A 22,757-nucleotide genomic window follows, 5' to 3' on the forward strand; every position below is an offset into this window, starting at 1 on the left:
TGGAAGTGTCTCCTATTGCAGCCCACCAGACACTAAGCTGCATGAGAAACAGAAACTGGTGTGGTCTTATGCAAACAGGGTTTGGCCTAGACCAAGCCGCTGACTTGGGTTTTCCTGCATGAGAGCCCTGAGCAAATGGCAGCATTCTATGGAGGAAGGCGGTGGGGGGACATCTGATTTTTACCTTATACCAGGGGTTCTCAACACTGGTCCTCAAGGTCTACATTCCTACAGAGTTTAGCTCCAACCTTGTTCAAATTCAGCCGCCTCGAATGTTCTAGTGATCCTGAAGAACTTGATCATCTTGTTCAGGTGGGTTTGATTAGAGTTGGCTCTAAACTCTTCAGTAAAGCGGATCTCGAAGGCGAGAGTTGAGAACCCCAGCCCAAAACTTTACACCTGTTTTGTTTTGATCGTTTCATTCTAAGCTGCAAGATCTGATTTCAGGACAGAAAAACAGGAACATTTCCAGCATCTTCCAGTTGGCCATCTTTTAAAGAACGTCTAGTCTCTGATTTGTAGGATTATTTTTTTGTGATTTAGCTCTTACCCTTTGACAGGCAAGGTTTGCACCAATAAGTCTTTTTCAGCATGTACTGATCATAGCCCCTAAGGAAATGTCCTCACAGAACTGTTAACAACAGCACCCCTAGTGACCACATTGTGGAGGGTTTGTTGGTGTGATTCTCTTCTCTTCTCTTCTCTTCTCTTCTCTTCTCTTCTCTTCTCTTCTCTTCTCTTCTCTTCTCTTCTCTTCTCTTCTCTTCTCTTCTTTAGCAAATGTACATACAAACCCACAAATCACTCTCTGCTCTCCTAATGGCCAATTTCACAAGTGTCCTTTGATGTGGCAAATAATGGAGCGACAGATTCATTAACTATTATATAAAGAAATAAGTTGTTTTCATATTTTCATACTACACCAGATATCCAATAATAATGATATCTCTAGTCCTTTTCTTGGTAAACAAGTATACTGACCTTTGGAAAAACTTTATTACTGTAATAGACCTTAAAAATAACACACACACACACATACACACAACATATTCCTTGTGTGTTTGCGCACACCTGGCGAATAAAGCTAATTCTGATTCTGATTTATCAATAAACTGTAGCATTCAAATAAAAAGAGATTTACAAAAGGACAGTTCCTACTGGTGTAGTCTTACATCCTAACGCATGGACATTTGTACAACCCCAAGAGAAAGGGATTCTGTTGGTCCTCAGATATATCAGGCAGCCTCTTAAAACCATTGCAAGGTGACAGATTTCTCAGGAGGGCAAAACAGGAAGTGAACACGTTTTCTCAGTGGTATTCCCAGGGAAGACGTGGATTCACTAACCAATTTCTGCTGCAGCTTATATTTCAGGGATTGCATTCTTGTCTGCCAAGAACCCCATCAAGCATTTAAATAGTTTAACACATTAATAAATAAACAGTGCCTTGTGAAGAGTCATCTGAATGATGCACACTCAATATAGTAATAGCTGATTATGACGATAATACTCACATGTGTGGAAGATAAAATAAGGTGAAATCCACCCTATTTTCAATGTAAGAACAGCTGGAGTCATTTGAAAAGTTCTGTTCACTCCAAGGACGATAACAATAATGGGAGTTTTAAAAACCTTTCACAATTGTAAAATAATCGCAGAGTCCACTCCAAAATGTTTATGATATCTGCACAGAAGAATGATATGGTAGGGATCACTTTCACAATGATTATTATTATAATTTGTTTCTGCTGATTAATAATAATAATAATAATGCAAACTCTTGAAGAATCATTAAAGATCTCAAGCATTTAAAGTGGCAAACTAAAAATAGCAGTGTGTGCTTAAACAGAAGACTATTGACTGATGGTGTTGGTTTACCAAATTTTCCCCCCAAAATGTGAACATTTTGTCATCATAGCTACTCATCCTCGATTTGTTCAAAACCTTTGTATTTCTTTCTTCTGAACACAAAAGAATGCATTTAGATACAGTATGTTGGTAACAGCTGATGGTAGCCAATGCCTGTAATGGAATAGGGCCAATGTAAGGTGAAGTTGGGGCCTCTGAATGTGTTTTCAATATGATTCTGTTTGCATGTTTTCTGCTACTATAAATAATACTTATTGGGTTTAAGTGGAATTAGCGCAGGTTTTCATCGTCAGCAGAGCCACACGGACACTCGCTTACAAATATCTTTGCACACAAGCAATAAAACGATATAGACTTACAATTTATTGAAGGATCTTAGATGGTGGTTACGTCTACAGTGACAAAGGTTCGAATTCCAACACCCTGCCAAACAGCTCTCTATATCTAGATTGAGATATTTGTGTTTCCATGCAGTACTGTATATACTGAATGCCTGTTACGCAAATTGTTCACTAGGTGTGTTTGAGATTTAAGTTTCTCTTCCCCAACTCAAAACAAGAAATTAAGAAATTATTATTAAATTGTATTATATTTATTTAGTAGTATTATTATTGCATTTAATATTATAAAAGTGATATTATTTATGAAATTGTAATATTGTTATATTAAAAAATGAAGCCTATTTTAGGGCTATTGTCACACCCCAGGACTGTTTACTGTGTTTTCCCTCCCTATGTGCTCTGTGACCTAGTTTCTGTCTTGTGTCTACCCGGACAACTGCCTCTACTCGTTCTACTGAGTTGGACTAAACAACACCACACGAGAGCAGTTGTCCGTGGATGGTCCTCGGGAGAGCCTAGTTACCTTGAGTGGGTGTTCTGGACTTTGCCTATCTGCCACGGTTGGGATTGTCGATCTTTTGTGTATGGGCAGCACACACCATTTCAGAAAGCGCGGATGCTGACAAATTGCCACCCACCCTTCTTCTCCTGCCTCCTCCTGTCATCCCTGCATCAGCTCCGTCACCACTGCTTCCTGGCAGACCCTCAGCTCACCCTCAGCCCACCATATGTACAGTGGGATCATCGTGGGTCTGCCAGTCTCTATCGGCATTTTGGCTCCCCCTTGGTAAGTCGTTGACCATCTGCGGCCTCGGGAATCTAGTCCTCAGGCTACGCCTCATCTCTCCATCTCTATGGCTCAGTCAGGCTCCTCATTCCCTCTGGCTTCATCTCGGTCTTCTGTCGCTCCGGTTCCACCGTGGCCTTCCAGTTCTCCACCTCTACCTAGGTTGCTGGGACCATCTGCTCTGTCTTTGCCCTCCGGATCCTCCCCGTTGCCCTGGCTCATTGGCTCTCAGTCTCCACCTCAGGCTCCTCCTCCACCTGTTCCTCCACCGGCAGTCGGCACCCTGGAGTCATGAGTCCTTTCTCCACCATGGTTCCTCCCTCTGTTGGCTCCACCATGGGCTGCCATCATGGCTGCGGTCTCACATGGCTCCTCCTGCTCTGGCTCCTCCCTCCGTCTGTTCCTCCATGGATCCTCCTGTCTCCTCTGTGGCTCCTTCCACCATCTGATCCGCCCTGGTCCCTTCTGCCTCCTATGGCTCTTCCCTCCGTCATCACCACACTGGACTCTGTTGATCGCGCTCGTCCCGGTCATCTGGCCACCTTTTGAACCTCCTCCTGCCAGCTCTTGGCCATCCTCGGTCACCATCCCACTTCCTTTTCTTTGTCTCTTCCCAAATCCCCCTCAGTCCCTCCCTTTGTTGTTCCTGTGGCGCGTACGCGGCCATGCCTTCAGGGAGGGAGAAGGGGTGTGTGTGTGCTTCTCTCCCACACCACACTGTGACAGCTATATTTTGCATTGCGACATTTTCATGATGGTTAATATCATTAAAATAAATCTAAATTAGTAATATATAATTTATACAGTTTAACCGTTTACTGTATATATGTTCTTTCTTTCTTTCTTTCACAGATGTGAAAGAATGTTTATTAAGATGACATTTAGGATAGACTGTGACCTGATCTTTACAATTTTCATGGGATTTAGTTTGCAAGCAAGAATTCAAACAATGAGCTCTAACAGTAACAAAATGTAAACTTTATTGCAGGACTGACATCTATTTTTCAGATTAACAGAATACAGAAAATGTTATACGGTCATGTGAAATATGCATATTTCTGATTGGTTTGTGGCACCTGGTTCCTAAAAAAGTCAAAGATTGCTCAGCAGGGATCATTTTAGCACATCATTTTCATTGCACAGCATTTTAATAAAAAAGATACAGGCAAAAAACAAAGGCTCTCGAAACCACTTTGCATAAGATAATCACAATTAGTCTCTCTGTAAATGCTCAAATGAAAAGAGCTTTAAGAGATTAAGACATCAACAGTGTGCTGGGGCATAAGACATTTTCTTTCTTTTGGATTTTTATATCTTTGACCTGAGAAACCTGCGGATACAGTAAACATTCAAAATCACAGTGAGGATAAAGAGGACATTCCCAGTAGGCCACACGTATCAGGTGATACTGATCAAGTTCTCAATCTCTTGCTGCGCTGTAGATTCACAAGGAGGTTATTGTGATTTAGTGTCTTACCATGGGGACCAATGCTCAGAGTTTGGACCTTGTCAAGGCATTAGAGACTCAAAAGATAAATGAAAGTAGCAGCACATATGGCAAGCCGCCTAAACATGTAATCCTCAAAACATACTAGTATATATTTTAATTCTTCTAGTACTTAATAATTAGTTACTAGTAGCTATTAATTGGTTACTTGTACTTATCCATTAGATACTAGTACTTATTCACTAGCTACCAATGATTATTCATTAACTGCTAGTACTTATTTATTAGTTATTAGTTCTTATTCATTAGCTACTAGTGCTTATTCTTCGGTTACTTATTCATTTGCTACTAGTGCTTACTCATAAGTTAATAGTACTTATTAGTTTGCTACTAGTACTTGTTCATTAGCTACTAGTTCTTATTCTTTAGGTACTAGTAACTTTTTTAATATTCTAGTTTTGAATCATTAGATACTTTGTACTTATTTCAAAAGTAACAATTAACTATTTGTTATTAGTAAAACATTTACACTTTTTACATTAACTATAGCAATCTGTCATTAACATATCAACTATTCAGTTCTGAATACAATGTACTCAAATAGTGGCCAGTATCTTTTTTACATTTTCAGTATTAATACAAACTGGAATATATACTAGCTGAAAAAAACAAACAAACAAAAAAAACACTAGTAGCATGAAACTATATACTATACTGGGTTAAAGATTAAATGTTAAAACAGCTTACCATACACCATCTCTATCAAATTATTATAAAATGCATCTGTACTTTGCCCAAACTCATTAAACCACAATTCTACAGGGCAAATGTTGCCCTCAGGCTATAAAAAAGTCCACATCCGATATCCCAAATACTTTGTAATGGCGGAATTCATCTTTGTAACAATTTGTCACAATAAAAAAAAAAAAGATTTTTAAACGAAAGAACCAAATGTAAAAAATGGCACTGCAGTCATCAAAGTATTTCCAAAGTTAAGGCAATGAATGATGAAGTTTAGTCTGAACTGAAATAAATACAAAACTCTAATTCTACCTTCAATAATGTCCTATGAATTGCTCAAGATCTAGAAATACCATATTGGATAATCTGGTCAATTGTAAAGCTAGACACATAATTATTAAAAATCAGCATAATATCAAAATCTCTCAAAATCCATCATTATGAAATAGCAATTTGTCCTTTGTGTTGTGTGTTGAATTTAAATAAGACTGTACAGCTATGAAAGTTTTGTTTGACATTGACTCACATTCTATTACTAATCATTCTAATTCTATTACTAATGATTTTCAATATTTTTTGTAGACAAAAATAATAGTACGATTCACTCTAAAAGCCCTTAATTTCAGTCTTCTCTATCAGTAAGTGCTTCTCTCATAGTTTATGTTAGAAAATATATGTCAAAAACACCATGAGAACCTTGAGGTACAGGTAAAACATTACAAAACTACAGTAAAATAATCAGCAAAGTTCTGTTAAAAACCCAGCTGAGATAAGATGAGTGATGTTGAGCATACTTTCATCTTCATCCATTTAGCGCATTGGTTTTTCCTTGTAGAATCTTTCTCAATTTAGTTTTTTTCTTCGATTTGTTTGGTCTTCGTAAAATTCCATTGATTGTTTTTAAGCAAAGGGTTTGATTTCTAGCTCCACGTCATGATAACAATTTAAGAGGCTGTAAGAATCTATCAAATGTAAACTGCGTCCTGAAGAAAAAAGTCCCCACAGAATTTATAAAATTAACAAAACAAGTAGCAGAGAAAAACAAGAGGGATCTAAAAATCATGAGAACATAGATATTTAAAGTGCAAATTATCTTCTACATAATCTCAAGATTTCTTGAGACACAGATAATGGTATTTATGGAAAGTGCAATTTGAGTCAGCACAAAATTCTTCAAATGTAGAAAAAAAGTGGTAAGTAAGCCTCAGGATCTCCATCGTACAAACACTGCCACGTCCCCAAGGCTGACCGGGTAACTTTCCAGAAATGTCCCTCCGTCAAACATCTGAGCATTGTTAGTGTCCTGCCACTGAAAGTCACTCTCTGGAAGGTAAATGTCTCTTTGTAAAGCTCCTTTTTCAGTAACTGGAGCAACAAGGACCTACAAAAGCAGAAGACAAAATGAAAAACTTCAAGTATACAATAACAGATATCACCTCAAAAGCCCTGTTTTGAATGTGTAGCCTAAAGTTGGGTTAGTCCATGTTTGAACTAAAGTTGGGTTAAAACAACTCAGCATATTTTAGATTGTAATTTTATCAGTTGTTTATTATTTATTTAATAATAAATAGGCATATACTGTTATAGTTTTCATTAATAACCATTGCTATATTGACAACATTGTCTAGTGCTCCTTTGTTACTTTTGTAACTACAATTAAATTGAACTACAATACTCAATGAAATAGCATAAACATAACTTACTTGATCTACAGACCTCTGCACTAGTGTTATATGCTATTGTTTTGATAGCGTTGATAAAGTTTCTGACAGATAATATCATGTTCTCTTTCGATACTACACTAAGTACTGCTTCTGCTAGACGCATATGGGAAAAAGGCTTTTTTCTCATGAACTAAAGGCTTTTTTATTCACACAGTGAAAACTGCATGGCCATTGGTTTGTGCAGTGTATTAAAAACGAACCAATGGCTAGGCAGCAGAGCTGCACGAGCCTATGGCAACGAAGCCTGCCAAAATGGGTGGTGGATCTGGCTATATAAGCCACTGGCTAGATGGATAGTAGACTTAATCTCGCTAGCATACTCTTCTTTGGACCTTCAATGCCTATTGGAGTACGGGCCCATGGTCCATATGCTTAAGCTCTCTAGAATCTGTTCACCTGTTAGTTTTTGACCCCAGGGTGTTGATGTTACAGGAGTACTCTGGAACGATTAACTAGGCTGGGTGTGACATCAGGAAGCTCAGCCAGTCTTAGGCTTGGATTGATTCTCATGGGCATTGGATGCTTATGAAAGTTCATACTTTTAGTTGTTCCACTACATTAGCACTGCGTGATTGTACTATTCCCAAATACATCTAGCAGACGCAGTACAAGTGTATTATCAAAAGGGAACTTACTCGGCTGCTAAATGTATACTTGGTTCCCTGAGTTACAAGAATGAATACTGCATTGCTAGCCATGCTATGTAGCTGCACGGCTCAGTTGTCGCTCATGAACCAATGGCCAAGCAGTTTTCACTGCGTGAATTAAAAAAAAGTCTTCAAAAAGGCTTTTTCCCGTATGTGTCTAGCAGACGCAGTACTCATTCCCGTATCTCAGCAAACCAAGGTTATGTTTAGTAACCGAGTAGGTTACAATTTTTTTTTTTTTTTGCCTTATTGAATGTGGTATACTGTTAGCAATAACATGTCCATTGGCTCTTTTAATTAGTGTCAGTGTAAGTTCTGATCATTGCGGTGTTTGCCAGATATTGTGAGGAAACAAATAAAAACCAGAAAAAAATAAATAAATAAACTGACATGATAAGATAAAGATATTTCCAACACTAAATTGCAACTTTTTGCTCTCACTCACAACTCTGTAGTGGTGGAAATTATGATTCTTTCTAGAGATTCGTTCATTCAGTTCGTTCACCAAAATGATTTGTTCAGAATCGTTCAATGATTCGTTCAGTTATCATTTCTTCGTATTACACAAAATATGCCAGCAGTTGGCAAAAAAACCCAGTGTATTATGTGTTATGTCTTTAGTCAACGAACGTATTCACTTGTTACAAAAGCTGATCTGGCTTTATTAAAATGTGTGTATAATCGCATTCAACATATAAAGTCTAATTAAGTTGTTTAGATGAAAAAAGCACAAGGTTTTCTTGCCTAATTAGCATTTTAATTGTTTGGTCAGACAGTTTGTATATTATATATTCACATTCATAAATCGGGGATTAAACGTGGAGTTGCTAAATATCAAAACAAACGTACGTGCACAGTACTGTACCTCTGCATTTTCCGAGATTGACATGCTAAATGGCAGACTAACCCTGTTTACTCTTATTCATTACGTTCACGAACGAGATAAGCTATGTAACAGTTCATTTCATTCACGAACGACATGTATTTGTTCATTTAGCTCGTTCACGTATGACGTGTTTCAGTTCAGTCATTTCATTCACGAACGAGATGAACTAAATCATTCAACTCGTGAGTGACATGGGTATCAGTTCAGTCATTTCATTCACGAACGATAAGATCTCTAGATCTAGTTCAGACTCATATGAAACTCATTCATTGAAGGGCGTATTCGTTCACTACATTGAACAAATAACATACTCTGTCACATCTCATACTCGAAGGCTATTGGCTCGAGGTTGAGTAATTCTTTGACAGGTTGAAATGGTTCAGTTACCCGGTTCACCGAGCTGCGCATGCGCTACTAATAGCGCCGCGCTGCTATGGAGGGAGGAACTTCACTGAACGAGAAATATGAGTCAGTGGATTACGTGAACGAGAACGATTCGTTCACCTAAAAGATTCATTCAAAAAGAACGATTTGTTCACGAACGACACATCACTACAACTCTGTGACCTCATAGCTGGCTATGAGCATGCCTTGTTGCTCCTGAAAGGTTAGGATTTGAATTTGGGTTTAGTAAAAACAATGTGACACTTACTCTTTAAAAATGAAAATGCTGAATCATATTTACATTGTTAGGAAGATACCTGCAGAAATGTGTGATGCAAATTTAATCACCAGAATAGTATGCGTGTACTGTACGCGCACCATTTTTGTATTTTGTATGCACAGGTCGCACCTTTTGGATTGAATATATTTTGCACTAACGAGTTGTTCCACAAGGTGGCAGCACTTTGACAGGTGGCACCATTATTTCACAGTAGAAAACAAAACTTAATAAATGGAACGACTACGACAAAATAATGGAGACTGCAATAACAACAGACCTCTGCACTGACAAGCGCTTGTGTGAGGGGGTAATGAAAGAGCTGATACTTTAGTTTAAAACAGTATACAGGTCCTTCTCAAAAAAGTAGCATATTGTGATAAAAGATAATTATTTTCCATAATGTAATGATAAAAATTAAACTTTCATATATTTTAGATTCATTGCACACCAACTGAAATATTTCAGGTCTTTTATTGTTTTAATACTGATGATTTTGGCATACAGCTCATGAAAACCCAAAATTCCTTTCTCAAAAAATTAGCATATCATGAAAAGGTTCTCTAAACGAGCTATTAACCTAATCATCTGAATCAACTAATTAACTCTAAACACCTGCAAAAGATTCCTGAGGCTTTTAAAAACTCCCAGCCTGGTTCATTACTCAAAACCGCAATCATGGGTAAGACCGCTGACCTGACTGCTGTCCAGAAGGCCATCATTGACACCCTCAAGCGAGAGGGTAGGACACAGAAAGAAATTTCTTAACGAATAGGCTGTTCCCAGAGTGCTGTATCAAGGCACCTCAGTGGGAAGTCTATGGGAAGGAAAAAGTGTGTCAAAAAACACTGCACAACGAGAAGAGGTGACCGGACTAGGCTTGGGCGGTAATACGGTAATATGGTATACCGCGGGATCGAAAAATAGCAACGGTATCAGTTCCAATACCGTCATACCGTTAATAAAAAAACAAATATTCGAATATTCGTTTATTTAAATTAAGTTTAATGAGACAGACGTTATTTTTCAGCAACATTTATTGTTTCTGTCATTTTGGAACAAGCTTACACACAATAAGCTTGAACATTACACATCGTGTTTTGTAGCTGAAAACCTTTAACAACGCAAACAAACAAAAGTAGCCTACAGATTAAAAGCAAAAAAAAAAAAAAAAAAAATGAACAAAGAAAAAACGTAAAGCAGCCTGCAGCAATTATGCCATTGTACAGAATGTAGCTTACACGTAACTTTGAAACTGTCTGCAAATCTTTTTTGCTTTTTTTTCTATTGTTTTACATGTTCTTGTTAAGAAACACGGGCATGTAAACATGATCGGGGGAAAGTCGGCTCCTTAGTCTGTTAACAGTAAGGCCGGCCGCGGAGAAAACGCGCTCTGACGGCACAGACGTTGGCGGAACTCACAAATAACGCTGTGCTAAGCGAATAAGTTTTGTGAAGCGCTTCGTGTTTTCGTTTCACCACTGAATGGGATCCTCATCTGGTGGAATACATGGCTCCAGCAAGAATTGTTCCCACTCGTCTCAGCTGGACTCTCTGTAATCTTCACTGAAGAACTGGAGAAGAAGAAGATCTTTTCTGACGAGTGGGCATTGCATCCTCTTCATCGTTGGTGACGCACCACTCGCATCAAGGAAAATGTTCTGATAATGTTCCAAAAAGTTTTTTTCTCTTACTTCTCTCATGTTTTCATCGAGAAACATGAGATCTTTGGGCCAAGGGTCTAGGGCAGATGCAAGAAGAGGAGTTTTCACTGCATTCTCCAAGTTAGCTGTGTTTATTCGTTGCTTGAGAGACGCCGGAACAATGTTCTTGAATGCGGTCACTTTCTGTGATTCTCCACGGCATATTTGAAGTACTGTAGAAAACCGCAGTTCTTATTCATTCATTCATAATTTTTTTGCTTTCATTCATCTTCAAATATGCCGTGGAGAATCACAGAAAGTGAACGAATTAGGTTTTATTGTGGACTTTTTTCCCTTTTTTCTTTTCTTTGTGGCAAGCAAAAATATGTCGAAATTTGAATATCATTTTTATTTATCGAATAATTAAAGCCGAACTAATATTATAATAATAATAATAATATCTGTGCACACCCCAAGTGATTTTATTGATTTGTGTGCGCATCTCTGCGCAAAAAACTGTTCCGTATGTTTATGTTAATTTAATTATGTTTGACTTTTGCTATTTGTTGCTAATAAAAGTTGTTAATATTGTTGTGCATGTAATTTTGTTATTGTTTCAGTATTAGTGTTTGGTATTCAGTTTCTGAATGGTTTAGGCACAAGCCAACAGTTTGGTGATGCTGTCTCAGCCTTACGTCATATTTTTTTAATTATTCACGGTAATACCGTATACCAAGGTAAAATAGGGAGGAGGTTTGAAGGTATAAATATTTGGATACCGCCCAAGCCTAGACCGGACCCTGAGGAAGATTGTGGAGAAGGACCGATTCCAGACCTTGGGGGACCTGCGGAAGCAGTGGACTGAGTCTGGAGTAGAAACATCCAGAGCCACCGTGCACAGGCGTGTGCAGGAAATGGGCTACAGAGAAGCAGCACTGGACTGTTGCTCAGTGGTCCAAAGGACTTTTTTTGGATGAAAGCAAATTTTGCATGTCATTCGGAAATCAAGGTGCCAGAGTCTGGAGGAAGACTGGGGAGAAGGAAATGCCAAAATGCCTGAAGTCCAGTGTCAAGTACCCACAGTCAGTGATGGTCTGGGGTGCCATGTCAGCTGCTGGTGTTGGTCCACTGTGTTTTATCAAGGGCAGGGTCAATGCAGCTAGCTATCAGGAGATTTTGGAGCACTTCATGCTTAAATCTGCTGAAAAGCTTTATGGAGATGAAGATTTTGTTTTTCAGCACGAACTGGCACCTGCTCACATCGAATTGGGAAATTGGCTATTAAAAAAATCGGGAGGGGGGTGGGGGGGAGGGGGTGTTTCACGTTCCGGGGGGGGGGGGGGGGGGCGGTGATTCCTGTGGCAAAAGTATAAAAGAAGACCAATTTTGCAGGAAAACCACATACTTGGCAACTCTGGAATACAAAATACGAAGTATACTTTAGGCTTTTGATGCTAGATGGTGCTATGGGGTCATATTCATTGTGCAATTGATTAAGCATAAGAAACAAACAGCCTGAGAGAAAGATTTCAAATTATTGACCCACATTGTTATAGCGAATGAATGTTTGTGGGAATTTCCCTCATTATAAGCACAGAGTTTGTGGGAAATTGTAAAATTATGCGCAATACCAGCACTGAAAGTTTGGCTTTGAAAACCCTTCATTAACTAACATATCGGCAGAAACTTCATTGTGGAAATCAACACTGAAAACATATAATCTTCTGATTTCATGGGCTGGAGGTTTGGACTGTATCGTTCCAAAACTAACAAATTATTCAGAAATGTGTTCTATTTGGTAAAATCAGTCACCGTGTCTTTGAGCAATATACTTGACCTCAGGTTACTCCTAAATGGGCCAATTAAGGAAAAACTGACCTTTCTACTAGCAGCTTACCTCATTTCCAATAAGAAACTCATCATCAATGGTGAACGTGATCGGGTCGTTGGGACTGAGCCACCACAGCGGCCTGTAGATGGGGTTTCCGGTATCCTTCCATTGCTCTGCGTATTTCAGTACCAAAGGAATGACAAAGTCGTGGTGCTTGGCTACGTAGAATCTGGTGAGGTTAAGGATCTAGAAAAAGGTGAAACTGTCAGTGAATGTTTAATAAAACATCTGAAAGAGGATGTGAGTTTCTGTTCAACACCGTTCTTGTCTAGTTCTGCTGTGGTTCGTTTTTAACATTCCTTCTGAGGTCATATCCTTCAGTTAACTTCCTAGCCAGTCTCTGGTGACGGAAACAAAGCAAAACCACGTTCATAAAAAATGTATTCTTTAGATGAAAAAAAAAGTTTCATGAGATGAATTTTGAAGAACTGCCTGAGTTTGGCCTAATTTTAAATGGAGAAAACAGGCCTGCGGCTTCTATTCCGGTTGTTCTCCTGTTTAGACCCAACATTGAGTCTCTAATGGGTGTTGGGTAATCGCACGAAAGCTAGTACACGCACTCACAGACACACACACAGACATGCTTCCTGCAGAAGCCAATAATCTAAAGAGAATTTAAAATAAAGGCAAGTAAAGCCTTTCAGTATGATCAACACATTTAATAGTAATACTAATGATTTAAAAGGGTTAAGACTGTCCAATTGATATTCATGAGCCAAGATCAAAACCAGACAATTTTCCAATACCGTTTTCACACTGTTCAAAAGGAAGTCACTTTTTATTGTTTTTTTTTTCTTTTTAAGTTATTAAAGGGATAATTCACCCTAAAATTCTGTCAGCATTTATTCACTATCATGTCATTCCAAATCCTTTTTCTCCTTGGGACACAAAATGATAACTAACATCTTACAACTTTTAGCTAAATTAATTTATCACTCCACATTATAGTGCTTAATCTGGTTCTGTACATGCATAGTTCAGTAATTTACAGGAGTTGCAAATGTATTCTACAACCAAACTCCCAAAAAATTCAGGTGACAACCGCATTTATAAAAATTGTGGTATATACAGAACGGAACTGAACAGTTAGTTGTTAAAGATATATTTAAATGTGTATCAGAGTTTAGTGAAAGTGAAGTGACATACAGCCAAGTATGGTGACCCATACTCAGACTTCATGCTCTGACTTCCCCACGTCTTTCTTCTGTTTGTGCAGTGCAAGAAATCACAGGGCATGTTTTGACTCATTATCATTGCCAGATATTGCGAGCCCATAATAAACTCAAATCCAAATGCATTATCTTGGAAATAAGCCACATACAAAAATAATGCGACCTGCACGTCTACTCTATTATCTCCATAAACTGGATCGCTTTATGAGCCGAACCCAAACAACAAGTCCAAAGACACTAATAAGCATCGCTTATAATAAGTGGACATGGCAACATTTCAACCAACCTTCCAAACATAAACAAAACTCACTGGCTTTGTTGCTGAAGATAAGGTTTTGGTCAGTGTAATGTTACTTTGAACAAAAACCGCAGATACCAAATGTGCAAGACGACAATTGACTGTTGTCCCTCTACTTCCTGTGAAATACAACTACATCTGTCCATTTCTAATAATGAAAGACATCAAAAGATCTACTCCTACCAGTGATTGATGACCCCCCCCCCACTCTGGAGTGTAAAGTCAAATCAAAAATGAAATCTGTAATTGTCTCTGAAAATTTTCTTTTCCTCTTATCCAGTGATTCATTATCATTCCTGGTGCAGGGGTTCTCATTACAGTTGAGATTGAGAGTCATAAATTTGAAAGAGACATTAATGCTGACCAGATGGAAGCTTACCACATGTGAAATGCAAGAAAAACGGCCACCTGGAGGACCCTCTCAAACGGCCTCAAACATATCAGTGCTTGAGACTGGATATTCTGCCATGTATTTAGTTAGTATTTTAAAGGCACTCTCATGGTACACCATGGAGTGAATGAGTATTATGTTCCTTATGTTATGTTAGGAGTGAAAAAGAAACAGTCTCCGATTCTGAGGCATTTAACTCACAATGACCAACATATTGCACCCAGTTTTGCTTCCTGAGAACTCAGTCTTTCTTACTGTATGACCCACTTGGCTCCATCGTATCCCTTATTTTCTCACCACAGCAGAAATGGAACTGAAGTGAAAGCTAAAACATGGATGGGGTTGAGGACCCGCCCTTGTGGCACTCACCCATTCCTTCTCAAAGACCCATGGAGGTGTCTGGAAGCTGATGACAGGAAGAAAGGCTGCAATCTCCAGCCAGCGAATGAAGAGCTCATCATCAGCAACCAGTTCAGCAGAGAGCGTACCTCCTGCGATTAAAAAAGTCCAACAAATGTATTCACATGAAGAAATTCAATTTTTTTGAGGATAATCATGATTTTATGGCATTGTGATCTTTACATTAGAATTTGGAGGGAAAATGTGCTCAACCCTATAAAGCCTAATGTAACATATTTGATACATTTCTAAAGGCTCTAAAATATCAGTGTGATCAAAAATTTTTATTAAGAAAAAGGACTTTCAGTTTATTAAAATATATAATTATACTGTAAATCCCTCTTCAGTTCATGGTATGTGGTAAACAGTATTTACTGATTTTTATTAAGTAAATGTAACACCATATTAGTACACATAATATATATATATATATATATATATATATATATATATATATATATATATATATATATATATATATATATATTTGTATCAAGATGAACACTTAATGGAGTGAAGCAACTTATATATAAAGCAAATATGAGCTCCATATTCTGAATAATACTAAATAAAGCCATAAAAGCCTGATTTATCAAACACCATACACATAATGCAAACTTTTTAGTAGATTAAAAGTCCAATAAGTTAAAAAAGTTTTTCTGAAAAAAACAACAACAACAACAACCTTAATCCATTTTTATCTCTAAATCATTACATTTAATTTATAGAAAAATATTTAATGTATTATATAATGTACTATTACAGTAATCTGAGAAACATTTTCTTATGTGTAGTTCTAAAAACAGGCTTAATTGTTTGATGCAAAATGTAATTATTTTCCCCTTTTTGATTAATTTGTCAAATATGATCTGGGAATATTCTGGAGATATTTTATGAGATATATTCACATCATACTGTGTATTGTACAACTGTATGCCAGTGGACTTCTGTGTTTGTAAAGAATTAAAGAAGACAACTTAATCAATTGTATTGTCTTTGTATTGTCTATGACATGCATTTTTACAAAAAGTACAAGTGTATTTATGTACAGTATGTGTGGGCAGGTATTACCTACTGCATCAGGAATGAAGAAATTATATCCCAGAAGACTGTGATGCAGCAGGGATGGAATGATGCCTTTGAGCCCAGAGTAACTCCAGTCTGACTGCAGTGCACTCATACGGATGAAGAGCGCTTTGTGGCTTGACCTGTGTGAACAAAATAAAAAAGTTCTAAAGTTCAAAAACAATTTGAATCATTTTACACAATACCGGTTAGTTTTCAGAATCCTTTTTTTTTTCTAAAGGGAAAGTTTTCAAACGAGTGACTGTCTACTTGACATTTTGGAACCAACAATGCAAATGCAAACAGAACATATGCAAAGAGACTTTCTCTTACAACAACAAGTAGCTATAATTGTGGAATGAGAAGATGGATAACATGATATCTCATTCATAAAATCTTCCCAAAAACCATTTGAACTCTTTGCCCACCAGCATTTTTAAAAACAAATCACCAACATTTTTGATAATTAAAAAAAATTAAAAATTAATATATAAAAACATTCTAGCTTTTTTTTTATCCACACTTAAATGTGAGCAAGTCTCATGACAAAAAGCAACATTTTGAAAGAAAAAAAGCTGTGAAAATCGTAACGTAAGGCAGTTTTGATGTATATGCTGTTTAATGTTTGATGATGCTTTACATTATGCGTTGTTTTACATATGCTTCTGCATACATACGCGATCACTTGTTTCTGCTTTTTCACCATGATTTGATCCAGAAATCTAATACTTTAATAAGATGTGTAATAGGTCCTCCTACCATATAACAGTAAAAAACATGGAAAGCTGGACAATTCTGTCATTGGCGGGGATAGAGTTTAACATATTTTTAAATCTCACGTATGCATATGGTTTGGATCAGACTAGTAACAAATCAGATTTGGTGTATTTTCCGGGAGGTTCAGAGGACTACATCTGAAAATATTTGAGTTTGACATGCCAAGAATGGATTTTGGATTTTGCTTTCCTGTATGAACAAAGTCTGTCGATTGTTCCCAAAATGGTAGTAAGTGATCATGATTTTGCCAAATGGGAAAATTCTTGGATTGACATCTTCAATTGATCCATAAAAAAAAATTCCGTAAAATCTCAATTCTCAACATAAAGTCAGCTATTAGGACCAACGAGAATGTTTATCCATGTGCTACTTGCCAAAATCACCATAAACGATTGGGACTATTTACCAGTTTAAACCAAATACCTTGTTCCTGAGGTCACAATGGCATTGTCCCCTATCCTCTCTGCCAGGTCGGCCAAGAGTCGGATGTATTCATCCCCAACCCATGCCATAGGGGGGCGTAGGACTTGTTCCTCAAAAGGGTTTCCCTCACCGCCTTCCAGGATGACATACTCCATGCCCAAATGGCTACGCAAGCTGTCCACTTTGTCCAGAAACCAATTTGTGGCTTCTGGGTTGGAGATGTTGAGCTTCACACTGTACTTTCCTTTCCACTGAGTCAAAAGAGGCACCTTATGAAAGAGAAATAATGTACAAATAAAAAAGTAAATAATAATAATAACAATGCACAGGTAAGAATATTGGTCAAGAACAAATAAGAGTATACATGAAAAAGGAAATCTAGCTCAAAATGTGAAAATTATTTAAAAAGGACATGTTGGTTTCATATAGTTTTGAAGAAACTTTTATGCCATTTGTAAAGAAAAACTTTAGATGTCATGTACTGGAACTATCAAGTAAAAATAGTACTTTTCTTACCCTTTCAATACATATGAGAGTACACATATTAATAATTTTCAAATATTCACATATATTTTTAAGGGTTTTTTGTGCAGATACCATGACGTTTTTGGGGAACCACATGTCATATAACTGGATAATTAAAAATAATGATAATTAATGATAATTATCTAATAATAATGAAAAACAATTTAATAATTATTTCTTTCACGAATTTCATTATTTTAATGAGTTCCTTTTTATTATGATATCAGACATTTGTATCACTCTGACAGTTTTACTTTATGCCCCATAAGATATAATTTTAAATTTTTAATCCAAAATGTAGAACATATTCATAGGAGACTTCAAGTCACCGTATGTCTGAATTGCTTTTTTTAATGTATATTTGAATAAATTAATAGATCCAGACAAAAAACAACACCAAGCAGTGATATATTGTTGTTAAAGGGGTCATATGATGCAATTTCAAATTCTCCTTTCTCTTTGGAGTGTTACAAGCTCTTGGTGCATAAAGAAGATCTGTAAAGTTGCAAAGACTAAAGTCTCAAAACCAAAGAGATATTCTTTAAAAAAGTTAACAGTCAACCACATGCCCCTAAAACATCTTATTCTAACCCGCCCCCACATGTCTACGTCACTGTGAGGGAAGATTTGCATAACACCGCCCAAATGTTCAAGCAAAGAATGGCAGCGTATCTTTTATTCTCACAGTTGCCATCGCTGCCATGTTGAGGACTTGCTGTGTGTTTCGTTGTGGAAGCGAAACTACTTGTTTGGCCTTCCAAAAGAGGACACGACTAGAAATCAGTGGTTAAGTTGTATTTTAACACTGTTCCAGAAAAGTCCAAACCAAATATTTAGAAGTGTGCTGTGCATTTTATGAAGGATGAGGACTGTTTACTGAACAAGTAGCCTGACTCACAGCATGTAAGTATGTTTTTATATTTAAATAATTTGCCACTGATTATTCAAAAACGAGTTTTGAGCACTGAAGGGTAGGCTTATTTGTTGTTTCTCAGATCACAAATACAGACATGGTTTTATGTTCACGCAGTACGATACGCAACACAACGCGTAAAAAGACAATATAAGTCATTATAACCAGTTATTATGTCCCAACTGGATGCAACAAATGCCTAGTTTTTAATGGGTTTTATTAGTTTTGTCTCGTCTAGTGATGTCTGGATTGTGAACAAATCTTTCTATTTACCTGAACTTCTTGGTGAACCAGTCAAACCAGCTCACTAAATCAAACTGAATCGTTTGAAACGTTTGTGTCTCCATTATATACTAATTCACAAATTACTTAAATGCTTTACACTCCCTCTGATGTGAAATAAACCAATCTCCCAAGTTATTCAGTTACTCCTAACAGTACATTGACTGAACTGCTAAAAGAGAACCAATGTTGGGATGTGCTGCTGGCCTGGGAGATGGCACAGTATGGTAAGAGGCGTAACATTGCCGTCACACGCTTGAGGCATTCGGCCAATCACAATGCACTGGATAGCTGGCCAATCAGAGCACATCTTGCTTTTTCGGACTGATGAGGCTTGTAAAAATCGACGCGTTTCAAAAAGCGGGGCATAGAGGAGAAACGATAATGTGTATTATATGGAAAATAATGTGTTTTTTTCAACCTTAAACCGCATAAACACAATGCATTACACCAAATACAATATCATATGATCATATTAGCAACATCATATGAACCTTTAAGTAAAAAAAAAAACCTTATCTAAAATAAATTGTAAATAATATAAAATATCATAAAACCTAAACTTTAAAAGTTTCCTTCAAGTTGAAGTACTAATACAAATAAAACTTGATTAAAAGTCAATTAAAACTAATAAATAAAAAATACATACTATATAGACATTTTAAAAACTAAAACTTTAAAGTGAAAACAGAAAATCTAATTCAATATATAAGTACATCTATGATGCAAAAGTAATCCGGGTGATTGACCCATATACCTCAGTGCATAAATGACAAGACGGACGCCCAGATCAGCAAACAGTCAGTCTTACCGTTCGGCCCTTCGCTCCTGAGGGCAGACTCAGCCAGTAGTCTTCAATACCTTCCTGAATGGAGGTCTGGAACTGCTGCGAGTCCACGCTCAGGTACGGGGACAGGGTGATGGAAATGTTTAGAAGCTTCACAAAAGGGAGGTCCCTCTTCTGTCTCTTAGACGTCCTTTTTTTGCTATTGAGGTAGCTGTGGTCCTAGAAATGCAATAAAATAATAATCAGAGATGACAAAGAGGCTGATGTCACCTGCTTAAAAAAAGTCATAAATGATGGTGCAGAAATTATATATTTAACCTTACAAATCAAGCTTGTTACAGTGTTGAAAAAAAAAATTTCAACACTAAAAAAAAGAAAAACAGATGAAATTTAAATAGATTGTTGCTGTAAAATTCAGCAGTCTTTCAAAATTAACTGAATTAACTAAATTAACCACACAGTGAGTAAAGAAAAGAATCACCCCCCCCCCCCCTTTAAAATAATCACATTTTGGTGCTTTGCAGTCTGAAGTAAAGATGGACACTGTTTATGTTTTATTCAGTGCAACATATAACATCCAGGTGAAAGATATAACACCAACATATCAAGCAAAATTTTTTTTTACAAAATAATAAATCAAAGCAAATGGTGGTTCAAAAAATACTGACAAAATCCTTTTTCCTACTCAGTGATTTTGTTTATTATTATTTTCTGACATGGTTTTATATCTTTCACTTTTCGCGTGATAATTGTGGATTGGCTGGGACCGGGCTTGCCTGGTCCCTGACACTACTCCCCCCTCCAGGGTCCGCGCTAGGGGATCTTGTTCTCCGACATCATGGCGGTCTGCCTGGGGGCCGCGGAGCCAGTCTCTCTGGATGCTGGCCATGAAACTCTGTGAGCAGATTGGGGTTGAGGATATCTTGACGACGTACCCAACACCTTTCCTCTGGTCCATAATCCTCCCAGTCCACTAGGTACTCTAGTCGCCCACCATGACGTCGGGAGTCCAGTATCTCCCTTACATTGTAGATGGGCTCAGTGTCTATGGGTGGTAATGGGGGGGGGGGGGTTGTCGTCAGGGACTGGTCAGCAGAGGGAACAGAGACAGGTAAGTGATGGGGTTTTAACAGGGAGACATGAAAGGTGGGGTGTATCCGGAGTCGGAGTCGGTAGGTAACTGGGTTGACTTGTCATTCCACCGGGAATGGCCCTATGTATTTTGGGCTCAATTATGGAAATGGTTGCCTTAATTGGATGTCCCGTGTAGAGAGCCATACCAGTTGCCCTCGCTGGTAGGTAGGAGTTTGTCAACGGAGAAAATTGGCAAAGTGCTGCTGGCAATTCAATGCCTGCTGAAGGTGGTGGTGTGCCTGGTTTCAAACCCTCTCGCGGTTTCGGAACCAGGTATTCACTGAGAGAACTTCGGACGGCTCACCGGACCAGGGGAGGCTGATAGCCTAGGATACATTGGAATGGGGTCAGCTTGGTGGACGTCTGTCGGAGGGAATTTTGGGCATATTCTGCCCAGACTAAGTAACGGTTCCAGAGGTTTTGATTGTGATGCCAAAATGTTGTGAGGAAGCGACTGATGTCTTGGATCTTACGTTCAGTTTGGCCGTTTGTTTGTGGGTGGTAACCAGAAGTGAGGCTTACTGTTACATTAAGGAGGGCGAAGAATGACCGCCATACCCTGGAGATAAACTGGGGCCCTCTGTCTGACATGATATCCTATGGAATGCCAAAGGTACAAAACACATGTTCAAACAGGAGTTCGGCTGCTTCAAAGGCTGTGGGCAGGGCTTTCAGGGGGATTAGTCTACATGCTTTAAAAAATCTTTCTATGGCTACAAGAATGCAGGTGTTACCGTCCAAGACTGGGAGATCGGTGATGAAATCCACTCCAATGTGGGACTAATGGCAATGGGGAATCGGTAATGGGAGTAGTTTTCCGGTGGGTTGTTGCCGAGGGACCTTGGTCATGCCACAGAGGGCACATCCCTGGATAAACTTCATAAACGGTTTAAAAAGGTTTAAACTTTTTTTCATAAGCTATCGGACTCTCAATGGATGTAGAATTCACTGACATGGAGACAGGGTGGCCATTAGCGGATTGTACATTATACAAGTGATAAGTGGCTTGGAATTTGCAGCCCCAGTTCAGAATCTTCCCAGTAGTCCAATCTATCGTGGGTTGATTTTGGTTTAGCCAAGGTCGGCCTTGAATTAAATCAGCTAGGCTATTTGTGAGAACAAATGGGGAAAATGATTTGTGGTGGGTATTTTCTACAGAAAGGGTGATTGGTGCTATTTGTGGTGTCACATACCCTTTGTTGAGCTCGCCAGTCACTGCATAGATAGAGTACAGTTTAGTGGTTCGGGTCCTTCGGAGGTTGTGTGCCTTGGAAAGTTTTCCAGAAATGAAGTTGCCGGCTGATCCAGAGTCAACGTTGGTGGTGGCTGCAACATCGAGATCTCGAAACCTCAGAGTAACACATAAAGTTAGTGGAGCTGACACAGAGGGTTGGTGGAGAACTGAACTCACCAAAAACCGCAGGGGACGAGATGGGCAGGTTCGTATAAAGTGTCCTCCGCTCCTGCAGTAGAGGCATAGTCTGAGCTCTTGCCGACGGTTACGCTCTGCTGGAGACAGTCGCTGGGCTTCCATCTGCATCCGTTAAGGCTGCGATTCAGGGATTTTCTCGGGTAGACTGATGAGAAATGGGAGCTGGGGCATGAGTTTCTCGATAACAGGACTGGGATCTCAAGTGAACTGGGAGGGCTTGTTCTATGAATTTCTCTAACCCCAGATTATCATAAATGGCGAGCTGCAGTCGAAGTATGGGGTTTAATCCTCTTCGGTAAACCATAAGTTTTTTTCCACTCGCCGTGGCCAGAGTCTGGAATTCAAGGGAGTATTCAGAAACAGGTCTTTCACCTTGACTCAGGTGTAACAATTGATTGCTGACTGAAAAGTCTCCCACAGGGTCACCCAAACACTTCCTTAAAGTGACTGATAAAATTCTGTACGGACGAGGTGACCGCAGTCTCTTGAAACCACAGCACTTCGGCCCATCTTAACGCAGCC

The 22,757-nt window shown here is 38.4% G+C and overlaps 1 protein-coding gene across 2 annotated transcripts in view; it reads right to left on the reverse strand.

Moving 5' to 3' along the window:
* Nucleotides 1-3,900: 3,900 nt before the first annotated feature.
* Nucleotides 3,901-22,757, reverse strand: part of LOC113067104 (SITS-binding protein-like) — a 45,804-nt gene continuing 26,947 nt past the window's right edge. The window contains exons 5-10 of one of the 2 annotated variants that reach the window (XM_026239367.1): nt 19,694-19,888; nt 17,163-17,431; nt 15,969-16,105; nt 14,868-14,989; nt 12,644-12,823; nt 3,901-6,566 (exon numbers count right to left, since the gene is read on the reverse strand). In XM_026239367.1, coding sequence (XP_026095152.1) covers nt 6,390-6,566; nt 12,644-12,823; nt 14,868-14,989; nt 15,969-16,105; nt 17,163-17,431; nt 19,694-19,888 — 1,080 coding nt within the window. In that variant the 3' untranslated portion in view covers nt 3,901-6,389. Of the gene's footprint in view, nt 6,567-12,643; nt 12,824-14,867; nt 14,990-15,968; nt 16,106-17,162; nt 17,432-19,693; nt 19,889-22,757 lie in introns of those variants that run through there. The other variant, XM_026239368.1, reaches the window with a different exon arrangement.

The sequence above is a fragment of the Carassius auratus genome, chromosome 50, assembly GCF_003368295.1.
Source record: "Carassius auratus strain Wakin chromosome 50, ASM336829v1, whole genome shotgun sequence".
In the NCBI taxonomy this organism is placed as follows: domain Eukaryota; kingdom Metazoa; phylum Chordata; class Actinopteri; order Cypriniformes; family Cyprinidae; genus Carassius; species Carassius auratus.